The sequence below is a fragment of the Rosa rugosa genome, chromosome 4 (assembly GCF_958449725.1).
Source record: "Rosa rugosa chromosome 4, drRosRugo1.1, whole genome shotgun sequence".
NCBI lineage: Eukaryota > Viridiplantae > Streptophyta > Magnoliopsida > Rosales > Rosaceae > Rosa > Rosa rugosa.
Window position 1 is genome coordinate 11,782,064 of NC_084823.1, and position 20,869 is coordinate 11,802,932.

At 39.5% G+C, this 20,869-nt stretch overlaps 3 protein-coding genes across 6 annotated transcripts; all 3 read right to left on the reverse strand.

Annotated features, from left to right (window-relative positions):
* Positions 1 to 2,232: 2,232 nt before the first annotated feature.
* On the reverse strand, positions 2,233 to 4,013 carry LOC133746515 (F-box/kelch-repeat protein At3g23880-like). Of its 2 annotated transcripts, XM_062174688.1 has the most exons (2): positions 3,076 to 4,013; positions 2,785 to 2,978 (listed from the first exon to the last, which is right to left on the reverse strand). In XM_062174688.1, the coding sequence occupies exons 1-2, from the start codon at positions 3,850 to 3,852 to the stop codon at positions 2,928 to 2,930; spliced, it is 828 nt and encodes a 275-aa protein (XP_062030672.1). In that variant the 5' UTR covers positions 3,853 to 4,013; the 3' UTR covers positions 2,785 to 2,927. The 2 variants fall into 2 exon arrangements, with proteins under 2 accessions (XP_062030671.1, XP_062030672.1); XM_062174687.1 differs by having other exon boundaries at positions 2,233 to 4,009.
* Positions 4,014 to 4,535: 522 nt separating this feature from the next.
* Positions 4,536 to 6,202, reverse strand: LOC133741902 (F-box/kelch-repeat protein At3g23880-like). The gene has a single exon (XM_062169616.1). It carries the CDS (start codon positions 6,167 to 6,169, stop codon positions 5,117 to 5,119), a length of 1,053 nt encoding a protein of 350 aa, XP_062025600.1. The 5' UTR covers positions 6,170 to 6,202; the 3' UTR covers positions 4,536 to 5,116.
* A 279-nt stretch (positions 6,203 to 6,481) lies between these two features.
* Positions 6,482 to 13,986, reverse strand: LOC133746018 (uncharacterized). Of its 3 annotated transcripts, none has more exons than XR_009863907.1 (3): positions 12,260 to 13,986; positions 8,620 to 8,911; positions 6,482 to 7,144 (listed from the first exon to the last, which is right to left on the reverse strand). XR_009863907.1 is itself a non-coding variant. In XM_062174176.1 (2 exons), the coding sequence occupies exon 1, from the start codon at positions 13,897 to 13,899 to the stop codon at positions 12,283 to 12,285; it is 1,617 nt and encodes a 538-aa protein (XP_062030160.1). In that variant the 5' UTR covers positions 13,900 to 13,986; the 3' UTR covers positions 11,094 to 11,222; positions 12,260 to 12,282. The 3 variants fall into 3 exon arrangements, 1 of the variants encoding a protein (XP_062030160.1); XR_009863906.1 differs by having other exon boundaries at positions 8,620 to 8,925; XM_062174176.1 differs by lacking the exons at positions 6,482 to 7,144; positions 8,620 to 8,911 and adding an exon at positions 11,094 to 11,222.
* Positions 13,987 to 20,869: the final 6,883 nt, after the last annotated feature.

Below are 20,869 nucleotides of genomic sequence, written 5' to 3' on the forward strand. Positions count from 1 at the left end.
GAAATGATCGTATTGAAATATAGAATCTAAAAATGCACAGAAACTATATTTTTGACCCCCGGAGGTGGCCGGAAAAGGGACGCCGGAGTTAGGGCAGAGCCGCCGCCGACCACCGCCAATGGTGTCGGGGCCGGGCTGCTCCTCTTCCTCTCATCATGCTTAACAACTTTCATAACTATCATGTAAGCTGAAAATGACCGGAAGTGGTTGAAATTACCTAAAACAGTCGAGGTGGCCGGAAAATTTCCAGAATCCGGCGAAATTTGCAGAATCTGGCAAGGCTTGATTTCGACGTCAAAACTTCAATTTCAGGCTTCGATCCCTTCTAGAGAGTTGTTAAGAACATCAAGGAGAACTCACTGGTTCAAGAATCAATCAAAACGATGCACTACAGCTCGAGATATACCGATCGAAAGATTTTCGTTTCGGATTGAAAACTTACCGAGCTTCGACGAACGTGAAACCGGTCACTCTAGGTGCAATCCTCCTAGTATGATGATCAGCAGGTTGAGGGGAGTTCATGGAGCCAAGGATCGGAAGTTTTGGTGGCCGGAGCTAGGAGAAAACCGGCGTTGACCAAAATCGAGCTTAAATCGAAACCGGGCCGCCGCCGCCGCTAGGGGCCGTGCCGCCGTGCAAGGCTGCCACAGACAGGTGCGCAAGGACCATACGAAGCCAATGGAAGAAGTTTGGTGAGGATCGGTGGCCGGAGGAGGAAGATATGGCCAAACGAAAATCGGAGGTGATTTCCGGCGGGGACGAGGGCTGCAGCAGCTTTTTTTCTATTTTTGTAAATTCTGAAACTATTTTCGGAAATTTCCGAAAATGGAAGCTTTATACTAAATTGGAAACTTTTTCAAAAAATCATAACTAATTCATACGAACTCCGATTTTTGCGTTCCGCATATGCCCGCGATCGTATCGACGAGCTCTACAACTTTCATGAAGGAAGTTTTCCCAAATTTTGAACGTATAAAAAGTCAACTTTCGCGAGCCCCTAAATAACGTTCGTTTTCGAAAATTAATCGTTCGAACTAATTCCACAACTTCTCCAAGCCTCGTACTCGCTCCCACTATCCTGAAATCAATTCTAAAAATCCACGGAATTTAATTTGGATTTTTCGGGGTATTACACTATAGATACATATCCATTTTGACTGACTAACTTAATAGCCAAGTCATATATTAGATTTCCTGTACTTTATTCATTCAAAATCCACATAAATAAAGTCTCTAGGAGTTAGATTCTCAATGATTCTCTAATTGCTTATTCTACAAATAATAACAAGTTGTTGTGCCAAACGTGAACTTAGGATATAGTCCAAATATTCTTACACCATCAAGGTAAAGTCAACTGGCAAATGACCATGCGCAAAATATCGGATGTGGCCACTTTAAAACACGGAGAGAACTCAAATTAAAACGAGAGTAAAAGCTATAAATAGTCCATGTGATTTGGGGTGATGCTCAATACAGAAGTTTATGGATAAACTACCAGCAAGTCTGAGACTCTTTTATGGGTAAGGCTCAGACTATGCTAATATATATAGACGTAGATTTGGTCCCTGCTCTCTCTGTAACAAAGCATCAAGTCTTGCCCCATTAGAATTAAGGAGCCTGAAACCAGAGAAGAGGAGAAGATCATTTCCTTGCTGATTTGCTTGCTTTTGCTGCATCAATGGTTGATATGGACTTGTCAGGTAAACCTTGATTCTTCGGCTTGTTTTATTCATGCATCCATGTATGTTGATCTATGGTATGTGTTTATAATATTGTGGAAATGATCTTGGTTGCTTGTTATTGTTCTTCAGTTTTACATGTAGCTGTTAGTTTGTCTGTTTTAATTTTTCTTTTTTTGTTCCCTCATTGCTGAGGTTGTTGCTTTGTTAGCTTCATTAGCTACAGTTTCTTGTTGTTTGCCAGGCTTTGTTTGAAGCCTGGTTTCTTCTATATATTCATTAAAAAAAAAACAGTACAAGAACTAAAGTCTTTGCATAGCTGTAATCCCATTATTTTCTGTACATTAATCATTATGTAAGTTAATCAAGTATTCGATCAAAAGTACGAATCTACACTCTACACATCCAACTTTTCAAGTTTCTTTTGATCAGTGGATGCAGCCTAAAACTTTTGATTTCTTAGACTTTCAGAATCTATCGAGGTAATGACTGCAAGGTTTTATATAAGTGCGACTCTAGCTAACCAAAATAAGAAAGCTAACAAATTGAAATGTGACAGTTCAACGCAACGGATCCATATAATGATTACCAGATTTTAGTGACACTGATCACATAAAGTAATTAAATAGTAGCCAACTAAAGCTTAACTTTCTGCAATCAGTGTCACTAAAACCTGTTTCTGTAGTCATCACGCAAAAACTTACATCAATTCCTTATTTTGTTGTGAACTTGTGATACACTGATAATAATGTACTAAATCTGTAATCCTGTTACAGCAATAACAGCAGTGTGGTTGGGCTAACCCGAAATGAACAGCAGAAGCCTTTTGTTCTTGATAAAGCAATTTTATTATTGATAAAGCGCGCGCGCACAGAAAATTAAGGCAGACAATGTTTGGCGATCAGTGCTATAATGATGAAGCAAAACTAGCTAGCATCATCATCGGAATTTTCCAGCCAATAGTCTTCATTATGTGCATTCATTCATTCAACAAAACAAGGCTCTCCATGTGAGTATCTACAAAATATGAGCCGGTCTTATAAGTTGGTGCATCAGAATAGCTTATATACCTGCCGAAGTGAAGATCTGTAGTCTCTTGAGTATAGGGTTCATATGATAACAGTTCACCCAGATTGCTAATCAATAGAAGTTCCCCATTGTTTCTGAAAGTGATCACCCTTCTCACTTCTTGTTCACCAATATCGATATCAAATAGCTTAGTCCAAGATTCTGCCACGCCATACTCTTTCATGATCCACACAGAGCTCGAGTAATATGAGTCTCCATAGACCTCATTATCTGGGACCAGAGAAAGTGAACCGTTCAACAAAACCACTGTCATATTCAAGTGACGCTTTGAAGCTAAACAGCTGGGAAGTGCAATTTCATAAAAAACCTCATTAGCCATATCGAATGCCACGATCACATTGCATATAGAACCCTGTTCTGGTGGAGTACAAGCAACCCAGTGGAATGCACCTGACACAAAGGCCTGTGGTGAAGATTTACTTTGCACCACAATATACATAGGACCGGGGACGGAAACTTCTCGCCATGAGTTAGTACTGAGGGTGAAAATCTCAACAAGAGGTGGAACGACATGTTCCTTATAATAGAAAAGTCTTACCAGCTTGAGGTCATTGGTAATGGGGTCACAGCCGAGACCAAGAAAATGCTTAACAGGTAAGAATGATGGAAATCCTGTTTCAAAGGAGGTCTTCATTGTTTTGTTCAAAGAAGGATTCCAAAAAACACACTCATTCCAGTCGATCATGCAGACTATCCCATTCATCGAGCCCACAATCGGGAAGTACTTCCCAGAGCTGTTATGTGGGGGGTTGAGTTTCAAGGTGGGATTGTGGGGGAAGGATTCATCATCCTTGTGCAAAGCAAAGCACTCTTCCTCTTTGCTAGTGATATAAGTTCGATAACCATGGTCGTCTTCACTAATAGAATCACAGCAAGAGTAGTGTCGAAACAGAATAAACTGGTGGTTGCTTCTTTCACCATGGCTAGCTTTATGATGAGCATGATTGAGGTGGGTGGTGATGAATGCAGGGCTAGAAATGAGAGAATCCCATGTTTTCGAAACGCACCTAAATCTCAACAGTGACTTCACTGGTACTCTGACCAGTATCTCTGTCAGACATTCCTTTGGGAGATAATCAGACATTCTACTCTTTTTATGTAGAACCTAGAAGCTAAACTGAAACTTTTATAGAAGAAGACTGAAGCTTAACAGAAACAACTAGTGTGCACAGCACGATAACTAAAACCAAATTCATCCACATCTACCTTGAAGTTTCGTGCATAATTTAGTATAATATTACTAATGAAGATGATAATGATCATAATCAGCAAGAGAGCTACTAATTTGGACTTATTCCTTGAACTAAATGCTAGAGTATTTGCCTGTCTATTCAGAAATTTTGCAGATGGCGTGTGTGAGCACTCTGTTCCAATGAATAAGCAACTATGGAGCTGAAGAATTTTTCTAAATATTGGACACTTTGGATCATTAGGAAAGGCCGGCAGAATTTGGTCTTGTTCCTTGTCTCATTCACAAGCATTGTTCAGCACTTGCAGACAAATTTTCTTATCGGAAGTTCCAATCTAGTAAACAAAACAATAATAGAGTTTACCACAATTCGCTGCAGATTGAGTCTTGCGGTTCATTATCTAAACAAAAACTATTTTTTTTCACAAAAAATCAATGTAGACTTGAGTTTTCTTTTCATAACAAAATGACAGAATTTCACAGACACATCAAATAGTACAATCTTCCTCCAATACATCCAGAGGGAGGGTGGGAGGATCATCAGTCCAAACTAAACTGCCAGCAATAGAAGGGAACAAACTCTTATATCATACCAATAGAATTCAATTCCTAAACCCTAAACCCTAAGTAACAGATCAGTAATAGACTAATAGGACAAGACACTTCCGGACTAGAACATTCTATACTTGATAAAATTAACTAGCAGCTAACTTAGGCTTAGCTTTCAGCAATCAGTGTCACTAAAATCTGTTTCTGTAGTCCACTGGTAATGTACTAAATTTGCAATCCGGGTACAGCAATAACAGCAGTGACTGGTCGGCCTAACCCGAAATGAGTAGCAGAAGCCTTTTGTTCTTGATAAAGCACAATCTTATTATTGATAAGGCACACACCGACAGAAAATTAAAACAGACAAAATGTTTGGCGATCAGTGCTAAAATGATGAAGCAAAACTAGCATCATCATCGGAATTTCCCAGCCATTAGTCTTCATTATGTACATTCATTCATTCAACAAAACAAGGCTCTCCATGTGAGTGTCTACAAAATATGAGCCAGTGTTATAAGCAGGTTTATCAGAATAGGGTACATGCCTGCCAAAATGAAGATCTCTAGTCTCTTGGGTATGGGGTTCATATGATAACAGTCCACCCAAACTGCTAATCAATAGAAGTTCCCCATTGTTTCTGAAAGTGATCACCCTCCCCACTCCTTGTTCCCCAGTATTGCATATCGAATAGTTTAGTCCAAGATTCTGCAACGCCATACTCTTTCATGATCCACACGGAGCTCGAATAATTTGAGCCGGCACGGAACATATTATCTGGGACCAGAGAAAGTGAACCGTTCAACAAAACCACTGTCATATTCAAGTGACGCTTTGAAGCTAAACAGCTGGGAAGTGCAATTTCATTAAAAACCTCATTAGCCATATCGAATGCCACGATCACATTGCACAAAGAACCCTGTCCTGGTGGAGTATGTGCAACCCAGTGGAATGCACCTGACACAAAGGCCTGTGGTGAAGATTTACTTTGCACCACAATATACATAGGACCGGGGGCGGCAACTTCTCGCCATGATTTAGTACTGAAGGTGAAAATCTCAACAAGAGGTGGAACAACATAATGATTGTTTTCCCTAGAATAGAAAAGTCTTACCAGCTTGAGGTCATTGGTAATGGGGTCACAGCCAAGACCAAGAAGATGGTTAACAGGAAAGGATGATGAAAATCCTGTTTCAAAGGAGGTTTTCATTGTTTTGTTCAAAGAAGGGTTCCAAAAAACACACTTATTCCAGTCGACCATGCAGACTATCCCATTCATCGAGCCCACAATCCGTAAGTACTTCAGAAAGTTGTTGTGTGGGGGTTTGAGTTTCAAGGTGGGATTGTGGGGGAAGGATTCATCATCCTTGTGCAAAGCAAAGCACTCTTCCCCTCTGCTAGTGATATTAATTTCACAACCATGGTCGTCGTCGCTGACATAATAACAGGAAGAGTAGTGTCGAAACAGAATAAACTGGTCCTGCTGGTTGCTTCTTTCACCATGGCTAGCTTTATGATGAGCATGATTGAGTTGGGTGGTGATGAATGCAGGGCTAGGAATGAGAGAATCCCATGTTTTCGAAACGGACCTGAATCTCAACAGTGACTTCACTGGTACTCTAACCAGTATCTCTGTCAGACATTCCTCTGGGAGATAATCAGACATTCTACTCTTTTGATGTAGAACCTAGAAGCTAAACTGAACCTTTTAAAGAAGATTATTCATTAAATTATGGAGCTGAAGAATGTTTCTTAATATCGGACACTTTCGATCATTAGGATAGGCCTACACAATTTGGTCGCATTCCTCGTCTCATTTTACAAGCATGTGCAGCACTTGTAGACAAATTTTGATATTGGAAGTTCCAATGTAGTAAACAAAACAAGAATAGAGTTTGACCCCAATTAGCTGCAGTCTGCAGACTGAGTCATGCGGTTCATTATCTAAACAAAAACTATTTCTCACAGAAAAACAATGAAGTCTTAAGTTTTCTTTTTCATAACAAAATGATAAAATTTCACAAACAGATCAAATATATACAATCTTGCTTCAATACATCCAGAAGGAGGGTGGGAGAATCATCAGTCCAAACTAAACTGCCAGCAATAGAAAGGAACAAACTCTTATATCATACTAACAGAATTGAATTATTTGGCTCTACTAAAAAGAAAAACAGTTGATTCTTTATTGACAGAGCACGAGCATTGTTGACCTTGGAGTATTTTGAGAGAAGGTTAAGCAAGATATAACTTTGTCTTGTTTACCTGCTTACTCATCTAGAAGTCCGTCTAAAAGTATCCAAGCGCCAACTCATTGCAATGCTGATCAATGTATTTAAAACTGGGTTGCTTTTTTTTTCTTTTTCTCCAAAGTGCAAATGAGTCAAAAAGGAATCAGGTGCCGAATTTTCCAAAACATGCAAATGACTCAAAATAAGGATTACTGGTAGAGATATGCTCTATTGTTCGTACCATTACGATCTATTGTTATCACCTGTTGAAGTATCAATTTGAGATCTCTCTTCATATTTCAGAGATTATGTCTGGTCTATCTGGTGTGGGATGTCTCCTTTTGACTTTTCATGGTTAAACTACAATATCTCCAGAGAAATCCCACAGGAATACATTAGTAAACCAGTCCCTGATTTATAAGAAAAGAGAAAGCTCAGTGAGTTGGATCCAACACAAGTTGCAGCAAGTTTCTAATAGCTTACTTATGAAAATTTGAAAGCTATGTGACATGAAGACTTAATTTGGTGATAATATTGACACTAGCTGAGGTACTCGGAAGGTCATGCACACCCTAAATCCATGGCTTCAATTAACACATTGGCTGATTAAATAAATGGCTTTGATTAAGCTCTGCAGAAATGGAATTGGAATGTTTTTGGACAACTTGAGAAAAAAAGAAAGACAAGGAAGTTCCTTGCCAGACTTGGAGGAAATGAGAAGGCTCTCTGTAAGGATTCTAACGGTTATCTTCTCGACTGGAATTGTCACGTTAACAAAGAATTTACTGAATTTTTGGATCAGGAAGGTATCTTTCGGCATCAAAGTCTACATTAAATGCTTATAAGAGGGACAAAGGAATATAAATTTACAACTATTATAACAAGGTCTAATATAAACTGAATCGCGGCCTTGATGAATGATCATAATGAGTCATTTAAGGATACCATTGAAATTGAAAACATTGCTATGAATTACTATAAAACATCTTTTCTCTAAACACACAGCAATATGTCAGGACACTAGTTTTCCAAACCCTTGCCCTCAGTTGGGTGATAGCTATTTAGAAGATCTAATGAAGGACATTAACATGATGGAGATGAAGAACGATTTATCCAATATCAGGGCACTTGAAGCCCAAGGTGTTGATGGCTTCCCTGCTAGTTTCTATCAAATTCAGTTGTATATATGTGGTGGCGGAAATCTTTCATACTATCAAAACTCCACATGGTTTACACAATAACCTTATTAAATATTAACTTGACACCCAAATTTCAGAGTGCCCGATCAATGGTGCAATTCAGACCTATAAACTTGTTTACACACTAACATTGCACCATAGATTATTGTCTCTAGGCTCAGGAAGTTACTACCTCACTTAATAACTCCCAAATCCTAAACAGGTTAGTTCTGTGTCTGGTTGGCATGTTACAGATTATGTTCTTATTTCTCCAAAATTTTAAGGTAAAAACAATGAAAAATAGGTATGAATCCATATTTTTCCAAGGAACTCTGGTTACCAGAGTGAAGGGGATGATATAATGGAAAAGAGAGAAGTGTAGAATATCCAACTGAAGATAAGGATTTATTTCCTTTAAGTTGTTGGTGAAGTCCAGTGCACGTGATCAACTTTTAAAGTGTTAAAACAATGAGAAATAAATAACAGAGCAATAATCTTTTCCATATGAGAACTGATCTCTGAGACAACAAATCACTAAACTTTTAGTCTTTCAATAAACTGTGTTAAACATACTTATTGCACCAACTAGAATACAAACGATTGTCAGAATTGAAATACCATCACAAACAAATCCAACTTTTTATTAAGACATGCTTCAGAGTTATCAATCTGCAGAATAAGAAAAGTTTGAGTCGAAGTAATTGTACCTGATGGGTTGGGTTTAGATATTGACTGATCATTTGACGGTATCCTTCAGGGAAAACCTGCACAAAGCCAAGTTGAGCAAGTAAACAAAATCTCTAACATCTTTTGAAGGGCCATCATCTCTCTTCCCAGCATCATAAAGACAAACAAAGGAGGTAGAATAACCCACGTTTTGCAGTATCAAGCATTTCTTCATCAGCTTCAATCATATCCCACTCAGGTCACGAAAGAAGGTCTACCGTTTTCCCCCAGCATTCAACGAAAACCAGAACGGTTGGAGATTAACAAGGAAGTCTGGTTCATAAACCCTATAATGAGTTTAGATAGACATCCAAATTTGCAACAAAGTCACCTAAAATATGTCAGCCTCAACACCATCCATTATATGTATAGCACACCACCAGGATTTCCATAAAAGGGCTACCTAAAACTCTGTTGACTTGCTAAACAAGCACTAAATCACATAAAGCGTTTAGCCATATGTTGAATGATGAAATCATTGAGAGCTTCAGCCCTAATACATCAGTCCGTTGCATAAAACAGAAGTTTATCTAAATTTCATTTTTGAAGTTCCAGAATTGAACTGATACCCTGTTCAAAAGCGCAAGGAAAAGGTAACAGATTATAGATTCTCAGATGCATTTCTAAACAGCTAGTGCCCAAGTTCTCAAATGCATTTCATCAAAAACAAAAGATATGTCAAGATGAAGATATCATTGAGAGCTCGAGCATAACATATCAGTCTGTTGCATCAAACAAAATTTTATTTAAATTTGATTTTTCAGTTAACGGAATTATACTGATACCCTGTTCAAAAGTGCAAGGAAAAGGTAACAGATTATAGATTCTCAGATGCAGTTCTAAACAAGCTAGTGCCCAAGTTCTCAAATGCATTTCATCAAAAACAAAAGAACACCTAAGCACCATCACCATGAACAGAAAAGTTATGTTCCTTGGTCATATTATAAAAGAAAATGAGAAGAGTGATTTGAATTCTCGAGCTGATTTTGTCCCAGCGCCTTTTCAATTCTGATCCATCTCAAGATCCTGTTTCACAATGGATCATAGTTGCTAGGACATAGCCACTAAAACATGCAACATGGTGGAGCTACGGTATTCTGCCAATGTCAACTTGCAGGGTTGCTTTGCACTTGTCAACATTAATGGCACCAGCTCCCATCAATGTGGAGGCTCCGCACTGTATCAACGTTGACTAGGAGTACTATTATTAGTATTTCTATTTTCTAGGGATTGTTTGTGTTTTACTGTTTTTGCTTCTGAAACAAATTCATTGATTAGTTACATAGGTATGCACTGTGTGCTAGACTACATAGACATATAGTATAGTCCCACATCTCATCTCAGTTTCTATTCGCCTACTTTGGTGAAGTTTATCATTCTTCTGCATGGAGTATTGAGATCTTAGCTTAGCTTATCTTCATGAGCGTACTTAGATAAAGGCATATGTGTAGATTTAAGACTACATATAGACTGCATCAGTGTATGTTTAAATTAAGTAATTTTTCAACATAATCAAGGGCACCAAGCAAGAATTTGATCAGACTATACTATACTTTATTCTGCTCCTAGAAATTGGTTTCAGTTTTGAAATCTCCATTTGCTGATTAGAAGTACAATGGAGTACAGACACGTCATTACATGAGACCAACAATGCTTAAACTCATTTTGCTCATGATGGATGTTGAATTCTTAAAACAGCCAAAAATAAAACTAATCTTGAAACTTACAATGAACGAAGTCATTGTCTGATTAAGATTTGAAGAAAAGGATTAACAGTGATTCTGAAAAAAATAAAAAAATAAAAACAAACCCAACCAGACAAGAAAGACAGACAAAAGCAGTTGTCAATCTGTTTACTAAAGAACAAGAAACAATAACTGGGAAATTAATAGAGACATAGTATTACTGAACGTACCAACAGGCTTGACAATATTAATGCACATTTAGATATATTAGATCATATACTTGATTCAATTACAAGGTCCAGCACATCCACTAACTCAAAGTGAAGTGAAAGCACTTCTTCTATAAGGAAATACCGAATGTAGATACAAAACAATGATAAACTTTCCTATCCCTGAGACAATGTGAGAACTATATAAAAAAGAGCAACAACCAAATGAAGTAGACTTGCTTTAGGAACATAAAAATGTATCAAAGACCATGCTTTCACCATAGCTATGAATTAATAAGATTTTTACATCATGACACTCTTGAATCAGAACTTACATAGATGTCTAGATGTCTTCACATATACTTGATCATGCAAGAACCAAATGCCTTGACAAGACGTCTGCTTCTATTTAATCTATACCAAATCAAATTTTATTATTCCATTTTAACTCTGACAGAGTGCTACAAACTCAAAAAAAAAAAAAAAGGAAGAGTAAGAGCATTATTAGATATGCCTCCTCAGCATATGAACATAGTGAGAAATCTTGATGGAGATAAGGTCCATTCAGATATAAGTTTAGGGGTTAATAAGCTTACAAAAAAGCTCCATTCAGAATCGTATGAGCACGAAGGTTAAAGGAAGACTATACATTAACATCCCCTTTGAGGTAGGCCCCAAATACAAAGAGTCCTACACATCAATTCCAAACCCATGAGCACTGCATAACGATTAATTGAGTTAAATCAGTCCTTACGACGCCTATTAGCTTTTATCAAGATTAGATTACCCTTCAAGAATGTAGACAACCAAAACTTCATCAAGGACAGTTGGTATAGAGTGGAAAGTGAGATTACCCTACGCCTAAATGCCTATGTTGTAGGAATAACAGATTGTAGAATTTAATTCTAAAAAAGTGGAAAGTTATAAAATCTAAATGATAGACATTCACTTATCATTTTCCAATACTAGAGTTTTAAACCACCCTTTCATTTGGGTATTTTAGAATCAATAACCATTGAATGCTGTTCATTATGGATGGGCAATGATCAGAGAGACCATATCCATACCTCCTCAACTTCCATTGATTCCACTAATTTCAACCTTTTTCATTAAGTTTGACTACTTCAAGAATTCAACTCATATCAATGTTGTATACATACAATGGCCCTTCCTCAAAAAGTAATTTCCTAAACTCTAATACAAGAATTCCAGGGTTTCAAAAATGATACAATAGACTACACAGTTGGTCCATCATTCCACAGAACTACGCCATTCATCACAATTTCAGCGGCTTCAACCATCCACCAAGACAGACAGATACACTTTCACAGAGATACTGTATTCACTTATATATCGGGATTTGTTAGCATCCTCTTATCCACTATGTAATTTTCTCTATTTCATTTATCTGAACCTTCCATTTCAATTTTCATTTTGGAATTACCGCACTGCAACTTTGTATACAGGTTGCTCTCTGTCTTAAATAATATATTGGTCAAATAAGAATGCAGGCAAAGGGAAGTCTCTAAATGATAAAAGGGATTGACCAAATTCAAGAGTAAACTACTACTGAAACTTGCAGCACTACAGAACTGTGGCTACAAGGACATCTATTTCCAATCATGAGTTCAAAACCATACTGGTTGTTAATGTACAAACCAAAATCCCCAAACACATCAATATATTACCCTCAACAAAAAGAAAAGGATTAGTGAAGAGTCCCTAACCAGAAAAGTGAACCAAAGGCTTATCATCCATCAGTGTCATTACTGATTGGCCAATCCAGAAACTTGTAACCTTCAAGTGATGGCGGTAGAAATCTCTGTTCTGCAGAGGGATTGTCAGGAGTGTATATATATCCTTTCCCATACCCAAAATCCTTCATCAGCTTAGTCGGTGCATTCCTGAGATGAAGAGGCACCCCCTCATTCTGTCCGACCGAACTCCTCACCACTTCTGCTGCACTATTCATTGCTTTATAAACAGCAATCGACTTCGGAGCCAAAGCCAAGTAAGCCACACACTGTGCAAGAATCACATTGCACTCTGGCATTCCAATAAAGTGACAAGCTTGGTAACAAGCCACAGCTTGATTAAGTGCCAACGGGTCCGCCAGCCCCACATCTTCGCTGGCAAACCTCACGAGCCGGCGCGCAATGTACAGAGGCTCCTGCCCTCCCTCAACCATCCTTGCCAGCCAATAAATAGCAGCATTGGCATCACTTCCTCTCATAGACTTGTGAAGCGCACTGATGAGGTTGTAGTGCTCATCCCCTGCTTTGTCCGAAGCCACATGCTTGCACTGCAATGCTTCCTTGGCATCCTCCAAGGTAACACCAGCTGCTGAATCCGGCGTTGAGGCTCGGGCAGCTGCTGTTGTAGCTGAGATTTCCAATGCATTGAGTGCCACTCTAGCATCTCCGTCGCAATTGGCGGAGATAAAACGAATGACTTCCTCCTCCACATCTACTTGCATCCCCACGCTCCGAGCCAATCCGACTTCGGAGTTTTCCGCCGCTCGCCGGAGAAGAACCTCTATATATTGCGGGCTCAAGGGTCGAAGATCAAGAACTCGAGACCTAGACAAGAGCGGCGTGATCAAATGGAACGAAGGGTTCTCAGTGGTGGCGCCCATGAAGACTATGCTGCCGTCTTCGATCACCGGCAAGAAAGAGTCCTGCTGCGACTTGTTGAACCTGTGAACCTCGTCGATGAAGAGAACGGTCCTCTGGCCGTTCAGCTTCTTCCTCTTCCGGGCCTCGTCGATGGCGTCCCTGACGTCTTTGACGCCGGCGGTGACGGCGGAGAGCGAGACGAACCGGTAGGGCCGGGCGGCGGAGGAGGAGGCGGAGTTGATGATGGCTTTGGCGATGGAGGTCTTGCCGGTGCCGGGTGGGCCCCAGAAGACGAGGGAAGGGAGACGCTCGCATTTGATTGCGGAGCGGAGGAGGGAGTTTGGGGCGAGGAGGTGGTCCTGGCCGACGACGTCGTTTAGGGTCCTGGGCCGCATGCGCTCCGACAAGGGCTGGTGGTGGGCGGCGGCGGTTGCGGGTTTATCGGAGGTGGTGGGCGGCGGGGTTTCCGGGACGAGTAGTTTGCGGCGCTTGGGGAGTTGGGAGGTTGGGGTGGACTGTTGTTCTTCTGGTTCTTGTTTGTCTTGGGATTGTGAATTTGAGGATTGGGAGAGGAAGAAGCGATCGAGTTTGGGTTGAGAGGTGGCGGTGGGAGTGGAGGTGGCGGTGGTGGAGGAATTGCGGTTGAGAATCCAATCGGTGGCTTTGAGAGCGGAGTTGCCGCCGGTGGCAGCGAGGGCTTCGGCGGCGAGGTCGGTGGGGAAGCCCATGCTTAACAGCTGCTCCATTTCCATCTCTAGCCCACTGTTTTCTAAGCTATTGCTCTATCACTCTAGTCGAGTTCTTGAAAACGAGAGAGACGTTGCTTTTACGAGAAAATTGTGGGTAGTCCGGAACTACATATATCCATTGTCCGGAACAACCTGATTGGTCCGTGTGATCTTGAGTGGAAAGGGACTTGTTCTCTTACTTTTTGTCTCATTTATACACGAGAAATTTTTAGACCATGTGGCCGTGGGGTAGTTCAATCAAGATTAAGAAAAAACTTTATATATCCCTATAATGACCTGAATTTTCGTGTTAATTTCTGGTAAATTTCTTAAAATTAATAAAAGTCTCAGTTAGTGCGAATTATTCGGTCGGTGCCTTGTTCTTATGTTAATTGTGAAATAGAAATTATTTCAGACAATTATTCGCTCGGAATGCTTCAATTTAAGAGTTGACTTTTTATACATTACGATTCTGTGAAAACTTTCTTCACGGTAATCGTAGAGCGCGTTGATACGAGTTCGTGGACATGCGGAACGCAAAAATCGGAGTTCGTATGAAGAAGTTATGGCCAACGGAAAAAGTTCTCTAATTTTGGATAACTAGAAAAATTTCAGAAAAAAACCCTAGGTTTCCAAAAATACAAACCTGAGTTTCTCTCTCTCTCTCTCTCTCTCTATCCCAACGCCGAAATCGCCGGATTTCATTTTTTGGCCGATTTTCCTCCGTTCGGGCAACCAATCCGGCTGCCACCGGTCACGTTTGGACCGCCACTTCCTTCTTCATTGATCTGGGCTGGTGTTGCAACCCATCTCGCCCTGTAGGTGGCGCAAGAAGGAAGAATCTGATTAGAGGTATGTTTTTGGGTCGCCGGCAAATTCTCACGTTTCAAGCCACCTCCGACGCCAATTCTTGAGGGGTTTTGAAGCCCATGAGATGCTGATCATTTCTCCCCAAGTATCTTGTACCAATTTGCTGCGAGGAAGGAGAATCGACAAGATTGGGATTTTAGGGTTTCACCGAGTTCTTGACATTTCGAGGTAAATTCCGGCAAATCCCTTCATTTCTGGACTTTATGGTAGTTATGAAAGTTGTTGTGCATGTTGTTGGGAACATTTTGGCATAGGTTTCATGACCCAATTTGAGGGTTGCCAGAGGCGCGTGGCAGCGCATCCAGCCAGTTTTTGGGGTTCTGTTTTCATAGTTGTCTCCTACTCGTGGATATGAGCATGTTGATATATTATGGGGTCATGTTGTGATCATTTGAAGCATGCTAGGTTTAGTGTAGTTCTGATTTTGTCTGTTTGCGATCCGTGAGGGTCAGACTGTTGGATCGTCGTATAATTTTGTTAAATTGATCGATCCTAGAAGTGTTCCGGAGACCTTGGGAGGTCTTGGAGGAAGTTTTGTCTCGATTGACGAAATATTCTGTTTTTAGTTCAAATGCTTGGTTCAAACCGTAACCGCTTTCATTTTCATCGTATACTAAGTTGAGACATTATTTACTTAGGTAATTGACGGAGAGTGTTCTTTACTTTATCTCGGCTGTAAGAGAAGACGCAGCGGGATTTAGAGGTGAGTATATCTCACGTGGTTCATTTCTGAACAAAGTTTCCTTTATTGTTCGGTTTAATCGCTAAATTGTGATATTTGTTTTCTAGAGAAATTACTGGTCCCCCCTTTAACTTTTTAGGATTCGACAGTTCAGTCCCTGCTATTCCAATTTTAACAAATAACTCCCCACACATTCAAATTTCACACAATTTGGTCCAAAATGACCATTTTACCCCTCACTTCTTCTTTTTTATATATCTAATATACACACACACACATATATACATATACATACATGCATACATACATATATATATATACACACACACACACACACATATACATTATATATACACACACACATATATATGTATAAAATTATACATATATTTATATATCTACATATACATATACATATACATACATATATATATATAGATATATACACACACATTAGATATATAAAAGTTGTGAATTTTTTTTATAATATGAAACATAAACATAGTATATAGACTTACCAAATACATAAACACATTAGATATATATGTATACATACATATATATATATATACATATATATAGATATATATATATATACATATATATAGATATATATATATATATATATACATATATATATCTCTATATATATATATACATATATATATCTATATATATGTATATATCTGCATATGTATATGTACACACACACATATATACATATAAATATATATAAAAAGAGAGAGAGAAGAATAAAAATATACACACATATACATACATATATACTCACACACACACACACATATATATATATATATATGTGTGTGTGTGTATTTTTTATTCTTCTCTCTCTTTATATATATATATATATATATATATATATAAAGAGAGAGAAGAATAAAAAATACACACACATATTGTAACGCCCCAAGCCGCACCTCACCAGCTTAAGCACGTTACAGTGCCGCGAGTCTCTAAAACATAAACCAAACACTCAGTTTACATTCTAGAGGACCGCTAGGCATTTTGTTTGAAAAACTTTTCGTAAAACACAACGGAAGCTACCAATATTTTTGAGGTGAAAATCCTTGAACGCTAAGTTCAATTTGTTCGTCCAGACTCATGCTCACTCAGGAGGCACAAGATTTAAGGACTAGGAATTTAACTACGTTTGACCCAAGAATTCCGGGACACAAAGTTCGAGAAATAGAAAGCAGAATAAAGCCCAGAAGGCGGTTTACCAAACTTGTTCCGCACACCCAGCTCGGTCCGCCATTGTCCCGTCACCAGTGCACAGTACCTGCATCCATACTGTTGTAGGGGGTGAGCTTTCGTCCTCGCTGCTCAACAGGAACTCTACCTCAACTAGACTTAAAACCAATAAACAAATATTTGGGCTGCCCAGTATGAAAACATGCTTAAACCAAGTATTTAAAAGAACGACAAACTTTATAAAAATACTTTTTGACTCGAAAATCGATGCATGATACTAAATTGAATACGCGCGCTTAATCTTACCAGATGGCCGGTCCCATAGACCCACTACACGACCTTACCTCAATTTACTTTATCACCAGGTAAGCGTAGCGAGAGCGTCCGCTACCTAGCTACACACACGGATCGGGTCGTCATTGCGATCGCTCACCGTCCGACCGGTGTAACTAACCCTCCGGAGGTTTTGGGGATCGAACCCAAGGAAGTCAGAGCCACCCTTCGCTCTCAAGCCATCACACATTTTCTCACGATTTGGTTAGTATGCGTTGCATTTGAACTTAACCAAACCGTACCACTTAACATGCATCACTTTAATAACAATATATATATGAAATTCACTAACCGAAGAGAGTCCTGAATCCCCTACCTGGATTCCGATGCTTTCTCTCACGTACTCCGAGAGTCGCGAACCTTCCGTTCCGTTCCTCGGGTAACTGGAGTCCTAAGTTCCGACATTTTGATAGTTAATATCTCATTGAACTAGTAATTAAAATCTCGACGATTAATAAATCGTATGACTATTTTTTCCTGGTTTGACCAGGATTGACCAACATTTCTTAGTTTGACCAATTTGACCATTATTTTTCAAACTTTTCACCACCACGTACAACCAATATCTTCCAACGAAATATTTATTCCTAGCCAATTTCATCAACAATAGCCATCCACCACCTTAGCCACTCGAACAGAAAAACAAACGATAATCACAATCCATTCCACCACCGGTTCATAATTGTTGTATTGTTACCCCTCAAGTAACAATAGCCACAGTTCAAATATAACAACCCATACCACTAACTCATTCATGACCAGCAATCAATATTTCACAGAAACCTCACACACACGCTCACAATATCAAATCAACAATGCAACCAATTTCAAAATCTATAATTCCGTTGATTCTCTAGCCAAACAACATAAGGATAAACCAATTTCTATATCACATATCCGATTCAACTTGAATCCAACCAATCAGCATTAATTCACAAGAAGTATAGTTTCCTTCCAAGAACTTGAATTTACCTTTGATAATCAAAGTAGCTCGATTTGAGCTAATAGAAATCATGAGAAATCATGAACTTGCAGCCCCTGTGCTCGGTGAACTTCGAGCAGGGTATATCCCAGTTCTCTCATTTAGTCCGAAGTGCAGCAAGGACCAGAGCATCACTTTTTGATTTTTAGGACGAGAACCAACTTCAAAAACAAGCACAAAAACTCCAGAATCGCCGCCGTGCTCTGCAACTCCAACGAAGGCCGACTCACCCAAGAACATAACTTCATCAGAACACAATCGAATTCGAAAACTAAGCATACAAACGTGTAGAGCATGACGAGGGGATAGTTTTTCATACCACTTGCAGCTCCGACGGTGGCCGGAAATTGCAGAACTCGCCGGAGAGACTCAGACCTTCTCACTGACGTTTCTCCCTCCTCGTCCGGTGCATGGGCAATCGAAGACCATAGGCGTGACGGCGACGACGAGACGAGGCGATAGACATAAATTTCTCGGCCAACGGTGGCCGGAGGTGAGATTTCCGGTCGGGTTTCTCTTCCGGGTCGGCGCTCTCCCTTCGGGTCAGAAGCTTCGAGCTTCTCTCTCTCTCTCGTGTTTTCTGATTCAATCTCTGTCCTTGATCTGATCAAGAGCTTTATATACCTCAACCAAAATTGTAATCAAGGGCCAGGATGAAGCGGTGGATAGATCAACGGCCAGGATTGCACCGCAGAAAATCCTATTTCTTTAATTTATTTTCTAAAATTCCACAACTTCGGAAAATCGCTATAAATAGCTCGGGTGTCCAGAAAATTCCCCGAAAATTTCCACGAACTCGTGGTGTCGTGTACTTTATCATCCAACTCCTAAATTGAGGATTTCACTTTACGAAAATTTCTGAAAATTTCCTCGAGCATCTTAACATTTATCGAGATCGTTGAATAACTTCGTGTACGATCTCCATTAAGCTCGATACATTTTTCCGGGGCTCACACATATATACATATGTATAAAAGAGAGAGAGAGAAGAATAAAAAAAAAACAAAAAAAAAAAGTGAGGGGTAAAATGGTAATTTTGGATTAAAGTGTGTGAAATTTGAATGTTTGGGGAGTTATCTGTTAAAATTGAAATAACATGGACTGAACTGTCGACGCATCAAAAGTTAAAGGGGGGACCAGTAATTTTCCCTTTTTTTAATTATATGAACCTGATCGTCTACGGTTCATAGATAAATTAAAATGAGGTTTTATTACAAAAATAATTTTTCTCGAGTTTTGCGATTGTGGACTATAGTTGGTATTAATGACATTCCTGAGTGAATGACTACGTATACATATATTTACGTGAAATATATAACTTGATGGTGTGGCACTGTGAGAAGTATAATAATTGTGATTTTATTCAGGTTAAGATTTTGAACATTTGCTCTTTTCGGGAATGTAATATATCATGCAATTGTTGATTTATATTGTGTTGAAAGAGTATCTTGAGTTGAGTGTAACATTTTGAGTCATGTTGGACTTTTTAAATGTTTTCGGTCTGAGGACCTATTATCACATTGGTGATTGAGGCAAGGAAATCGGGAACCACGCCTTTGGCCGGGTGAGTGGTTACTATCAGTTAGACCTCTAGTCTGTCTGCCAATGTACTGCTTTGGGGATAACTTTGTGTACGTTATCGTTCTCTTGAGTACTGTTTGTAAAAGAGAGTTTCGGGTGTTTCTTTCTTTTATTGTCCATGAGAGACTTGGGTTCTTACTAATTTGTGGAGTTTTGGTTGCTTAAATTATTCATGAGTTGTGGAATTGTCAAGCATGCGTTGTTTGTTGCCCAAAACACCCCCTGTAAGGTCTTGATTGGGCAGCCCTACCACCACGTGGTACGGCTGCCCTACCTAAGAATCTCTCTTTATACAAATATCGAGTTCATAATGATCAGAGACATATAAATACAGATCCGTGATAATCTTGCACCACACAATAATTACTCAATTCTAACAAAGCGCTGGCCTTCGTTGTGAAGCGACAAAACAAGAGTTGGTTTTTGTTCTTATATTGGCTATTCTAAGCGGTTTCATTTTCCAGCCAAAATCACATCCCAAGCGACATTGTTGAGATCTTGGTTTGTAGATATATTTGAAGCGCAAGAGGGCTCTTGAGTTGGTCTCTATACATACCATAATGGAGATGTTTTAGGTAGGGCGCTTATGTGCCAGGTAGATTGGATTGTTGGTATGTATAAACACCCAAGCAATACATACCAACAATCCAATCGCAAATCGAATAGACTGGTGGCCGAGAAGAGTACCTAGAGTCCTGTACTGGTGGCCGGAAGCCTGGGGTGTTTTGTTCTACAGCTCGAGGCGGAGCTGAGAGCCGATCGATTTGGGTGAGAGGCAGAGCTAAGACTCTGAGAGCCGATCGATTTGGGCGAGAGACTCAGAGGTGAGAGGCGATCGATTTGGGACTGTCGTATAGGGTTTACTACTTTACCGTTTTCGTACCAATCTGCTGTGGTCATGTCTATACTATTAGTATAGACTTCGAAAAATATCCTATAAATGGAAGACAAGTGTAGCATTCGGGTTTTCCGATCCACAAATTCAGCGAAAGTAAAGGACCGGGACCGGACTGGGAATTATGAGTGCTGGGACCGAACCGGCAAGTTTCACTCATTTTCAGTTTAAAACCCGACCCGAACCGGCCGGTCCGGGTCAAATCTGTTCGGTTTTTCTGGTTTTCTGTCAATTATGCCCACCCCTAGTTTTAGGTGATCACATATTATTCTACGCAACTTCAACACATTGCAATGCCTTTTGATTTCATGAGCTGCATTCATCACCCTTGAAAGTTCAAAATAACAAGAAAAAACAAATGCATTAATTCAAACAAGCAACTAACTTAAAGCTTAGCAATTGAATGATAACAGCGATGAGATCCTAGTCTAAAGTGGCT

Bases quoted from the DNA above. Each gene is read 5' to 3' on its own strand.
- LOC133746515 (XM_062174687.1), bottom strand. From the start codon at position 3,852: ATGTCTGATTATCTCCCAAAGGAATGTCTGACAGAGATACTGGTCAGA.
- LOC133741902 (XM_062169616.1), bottom strand. From the start codon at position 6,169: ATGTCTGATTATCTCCCAGAGGAATGTCTGACAGAGATACTGGTTAGA.
- LOC133746018 (XM_062174176.1), bottom strand. From the start codon at position 13,899: ATGGAAATGGAGCAGCTGTTAAGCATGGGCTTCCCCACCGACCTCGCC.